Source organism: Frankliniella occidentalis, unplaced genomic scaffold (genome assembly GCF_000697945.3).
Source record: "Frankliniella occidentalis isolate FOCC.00 unplaced genomic scaffold, Focc_3.1 Scaffold566, whole genome shotgun sequence".
In the NCBI taxonomy this organism is placed as follows: Eukaryota; Metazoa; Arthropoda; class Insecta; order Thysanoptera; family Thripidae; genus Frankliniella; species Frankliniella occidentalis.
Window position 1 is genome coordinate 47,774 of NW_026267682.1, and position 4,840 is coordinate 52,613.

General features: G+C 47.3%; 1 protein-coding gene across 6 annotated transcripts in view; it reads left to right on the top strand.

Annotated features, from left to right (window-relative positions):
• LOC113214724 (uncharacterized) overlaps nucleotides 1-4,840 on the top strand; it is a 58,570-nt gene that overhangs the window by 20,705 nt on the left and 33,025 nt on the right. For 5 of the 6 annotated variants that reach the window (XR_008012167.1, XM_052275303.1, XM_052275299.1 and 2 more), the window contains exon 4: nucleotides 1,016-1,131. The exons of the other annotated variant lie outside the window; for it this stretch is intronic. Coding sequence is in view for 4 of the 5 variants with exons in the window: in XM_052275303.1 (XP_052131263.1) it covers nucleotides 1,016-1,131 (116 nt within the window). In the remaining variant the exon portion in view is untranslated. The remainder of the gene's footprint in view (nucleotides 1-1,015; nucleotides 1,132-4,840) is intronic. 6 annotated transcript variants of the gene reach the window in all.

Here is a 4,840-nt window from a genome sequence, read left to right on the forward strand (position 1 = left end):
GGTTCTTTCCTATTTTGCGATTTAAGGCCTTCTTCTACAAATTATTGTTCACCACAGCAATTTTTAGCTTATTTTCGTCAAAAAAGACCCTCCAGCGCCCAAACGGTTAGAGATAGAGCCAAACGGACGACATTTTTGCCCACTTTCCGAGTTACCCTTTCAAAGAACATAAAAAAATGTAACTTTTTGAGGGGATTTCTGAACCTTGGATGGATACCCCCATTCACACCCTTAGGGGTAGTTGCCAGGATTTGCCGTAGGCGTTTCGTTCTCTAGGAGTGGACCTTAAGATGCTCTGAAAATTTAAAGTCTCTAGCACGTCTCCTTCTAGTGGAATAGACAGACAGACACGAGGTCGTCTGCATAAGCCTGTTGGATAGCTTTTTCAAAGCCGAAGGGTGGGCTAAAAACTGACTGAATACAGGGTCAGAGTAAGTGTAGGCCTAGTTGATCCATCCGAATTCAGGGCTCATTCAAAATGGGTCCGGTTACTCTCTTTAGGCTAGGTAACTTGTACTTCTTCTCAAGCAAATTACAATACACTCGCATTTCCTTATGGACATGCTTACGGAAAATTTTGTGCTTACGTATTATGGATCACAAATTATCCATAATGTGGATAAAATTGTCCGGACAATTTGATCCATATTACAGACATGCCTTTCATCTGTAAGGTATGGACAAAAGGTCTATACCTTACGGAGGAGGGCATGTCTGTAATATGGTTCAAATTGTCTGCAATACGGACAATTTTATCCATATTACGGATAATTTGTGATCCATAATACGTTAGCACAAAATTTTCCATAACATACGGATAGCACATCCATAGGGAAATGAGAGTGTAGAGAATGAAGTTGTGATCTGACACATCCAACCAAGGGTGAAACATTATCCAATTGGGGAAGGACTTTTTAAAGGGGTCTTAGTTGTCGTTTAAAAGAAGCGTTTTCGTGGAAATCTGTATTTTGTTTCTGGTTTCAGTAAAGTTTAAAAATATCTTTCCTTTTTCCAGAGTTGAAGTGGGTACTCGGAAGGATGCCAGCACATGGACGTTGAAGGGCATATTTCAAGGCGCTCGAGTTCAACGGGGATTGGACTGGTCCTGGGACGATCAGGATGGTGGCAAAGGTTTTAAATCAACTCAGTTACTAGTCCAAACCGCAAATCTTAACGATTGCATACTGCAAATAACGTCTTGGAATCTCGACCGTGGATTAAATAAAAATTTGTCGATTGCCAGAATGCATATTTGTCTCGGGCAAGATTAAGAAGTACATTTGGTTAAGTCGACAGTATGGTGAATTTTGCCGACGACAGATCAGCCAATGTTTCAGAACAGTCGCCTTTTTAATTTCTGAGAGCCCGAACTAACTAAAATCTTTTCACTTCACGCTTTACTAGCATTTTGGGAGCAACCTAAAGCTTTAAAAATCTTTATAGGGTATGATCAAATCAGGCTCAGTTCCATCTTCGCCATCTCTCGTGATTAAATGTTCTACTAGGCGCTTAAATTAAAATCCGGTATGCACACACATCGATCGTGAAGACGATGCTAAAAGAATTGTGAGATAAATTTTAATGCCTCGACACCCGAGGTGGAAAGCGGGCGTTTTGGATACAGTAAATTAGGGAAAAGGTTTAGTGTCAATTCTCAAATCAGTGCAGATGACATTTATGTTGACACGACTTCAGTGTCACAATCAAGTACATTTTAAAAGAAAAATGGATCTTAAATCGCAGTTTAGGTATACATGCATACAATCTTTTTATTATGTTTACATTCTATATGGGGAAGCACAATAGGGCATTTCACCTGACGCAAACCGGATGCAAAGAAGAAAAAGAATTCTTTCTGAACTCTTTCCTCCCTTCCTCCGATTGGCTGACGCCGACGTAATAAAGCATTCCTGTAAAGCTAAAATGCAGAAACATGCATGGGACAAGAAAACGGAAGTCACCATGTTATAGCATAGCTATTTCCTTTTTCTTCTTCCCCGCATTCTGCTGCATTTCAGCTTTACCGGAATGCTTTATTCATGAACTGGCCGCAAGGGCGGTCGATCCCTAGTGTCGGGTCCGGAATTTTCATCGGCGTCGGCTAATCAGAGCCACGGAGGAAAGAGTTCAAGAAGAACTCTTGTTCTTCTTTGGATCCGGTTTGCGTCAGGTGAAATACCCTACTATACCGGTGTGCCAAATTACGGCTAGAAAGAAGAAACACGGTTAGAAATCGTTTACATTTACGGCCGAAGTGCCACTTTCCGGCCGGAAACCTTACCGGAATTTTAACCTGGGCACGATTACGTTCTGCCTCCCGAGTGGAGCTGCGCGTTTTGCAGGCCCGGCGCTTCGTCATCTTGTACGCGTAAGGACGCTGAGACGACCTGGCGAGTTTCTAGCGACCGTGATCGAACGACACAGTGACGAGATGGTGACGAGATTGCGACCTGGGTACGGTCGACATATGTGGTCACCTCCTGGTCATACCTCTCGTCACTCCTCCGGTAGCCAATTCGCCACTCCCCTGTTACACCCTCGTCAACATGTCGTCACCCTGGATGACGTTGCAAAAGTCGTCACCATCTCGTCACTATGTGGTCACGCGGCGAGCGTCAGGTGTGATGCGGCGCTTCTTCCCTGTCCCTACAGCGATGTGTGGCTTCGAGCGGCAGACCGGCGGCGCGCCGTGGGTCTGGGTCAGTTGTTCGAAATGGTCCCCAATCCGCCAGTCCCCTGTTATACCCTCGTAAACATGTCCTCACCCTAGAGAGATGACGAAGAAAGGCAATCGCTGCCAGTGGGACTCGAACAACTGACCCGGACCCACGGCGCGCCGCCGTGGTGCCGCTCGAAGCCACTCGGCCACTCACATCTCTTTAGAGACAGGGAAGAAGCGCCGCATCACACCTGACGCTCGCCGCGTGACCACATAGTGACGAGATGGGGACGACTTTTGCAACGTCATCCAGGGTGACGACATGTTGACGAGGGTGTAACAGGGGAGTGGCGAATAGGGTGTTCCAGGCAATCTAAAACGGAAGTAGGAAAAGAACAAACTCACTGACTCTTCTGTTTCCGTAATGGCTCTGATTGGTCGAACTAATCACGTGCCTCCGCGGCCTTTCAGGTACGAGAAACTGTCAGATCAGTTTCAAGCTCCCCTCCATATTTGAGAGGTTAGGATCGGACCAAACTACCAAACTACCATGGTGGTTTCTCATACTGGGCGGACGGAAACAGATAATTCAGCGAGTTTGTTCTTTTTCACTTCCGTTTTAGATAGCCTGGAACACCCTATTGGCTACCGGAGGAGTGGCGAGAGGTGTGACCGGGAGGTGACCACATGGCGACCGTACCCAGGTCACAATCTCGTCACCATCTCGTCACTGTGTCGTTCGATTGCGGTCGCTAGAAACTGGCCAGGTCGTCGACGACGCAAAAAGATTTGTTTGCTTTTTGTATGCTTTCGGTATTCTATCGGTTTGCGGAGGGTCGCGCTCGGTGCGCCATTAGGTCGCCGAGGTTCGTCAGGTTCCTGAGTGACGTATCGCCAAGGTACGCCGGAGGTTTGCGCTGGAGCGACCTATGTCCGTCATCGGGTCGCTCCGTGAGCGGACAGAGCAAACTGAGTATGCTTTCAAGTCGCTCCGAGACGAACAGAGCGACCCCAGTGCGCTTTCGGTTTGCCTGGAGAGCCCTAGTGTCGTCGGGGTATTTTCCTTCCCAGGAAACCCCGGCAGGGCGCTGGCGCTAATCCCTAGACCGGCGCAGGACCGGCGTACTTGCGAGCAGCAGAGGGGAAGGATGGGGTGGACCCGGGACCCCCGGAGTACCTGACGGCTTCTCTGCACTGCACACTCTGCACTCCACGATCACGTCAGTCTGAGAGTGGACGTCGCAGAGAGAGGACGTATGCGTCCGTGCAGTAGAGGCGTGAGCTGAGCGCGCTGCGCACGGTAAAAACAATGTCTGATTTTTTGAGGAGAAAGGGAAAACTTTGAGGAAGTCCCTTAATTTGGGGAAGACTCCTTAGATTTTAAGGGAGTCTCCTCAAAAAATGAGGGAATTTACCACATTTTTTGAGGAGACTCCCTCAAAATCGGAGGAGTTTTCCTCAAATATGGGAGATCCTCAAAGTTTTCTCTTTTCCCTCAAATAATCAGACATTGTTTTTACCGTGCGGCTGTGCGGTTTTACTGGCATCTTCAGTGTGCAGCTTGTTTAGCTCTGGGTATACTCTGATAAACTAAGTGTTCAACTGCTGAACACTTGTAAGTGTGCAACTGCAAGTTGAATACTTAAAAGTCTGCAACTCCGACCTATGTTCGCTTTCAGTTTGGCAGATGGTGCAAAGTGAAACACATGCGAACTTTTGACGCACCTTGACGAACATGCAGCGACCTGCTAGCAGAAGGTCGCTAGTAGTACGTTTCTGTTCGTCATGACAAACTAAAAACAACCTAATAGCATACAGAATATTTTGCGTCGGGTCGGCGTCCTCACGCGTAAAAGACGACGAAGCGACGGGCCCGCAACCCGCAATACGCAGCTCCACTCGTGAGCTGTTACGCGAGACGTGGTCTGGCGTCCCCTGTTCTAAAAAGCATTTGTCCAAATTTGTAAGTCAATTTTTGTCGGAGAAATTATAAGGGCAAACTCGAAACGAACACAAATATCAGTTATAACATGTCTTTTAGACCAGAAAGAGAAGGGTGCGTAAATCTGATCAATCGAATTTTTCTTTCAGTCCAAAAGGGTATTTCAATGGAGCGCTGCCCGAAACTAAGAAGAACAAAAGCGGATTCAGAGAGCGGTGGTGGGGGCGGGCGCGCGGAGG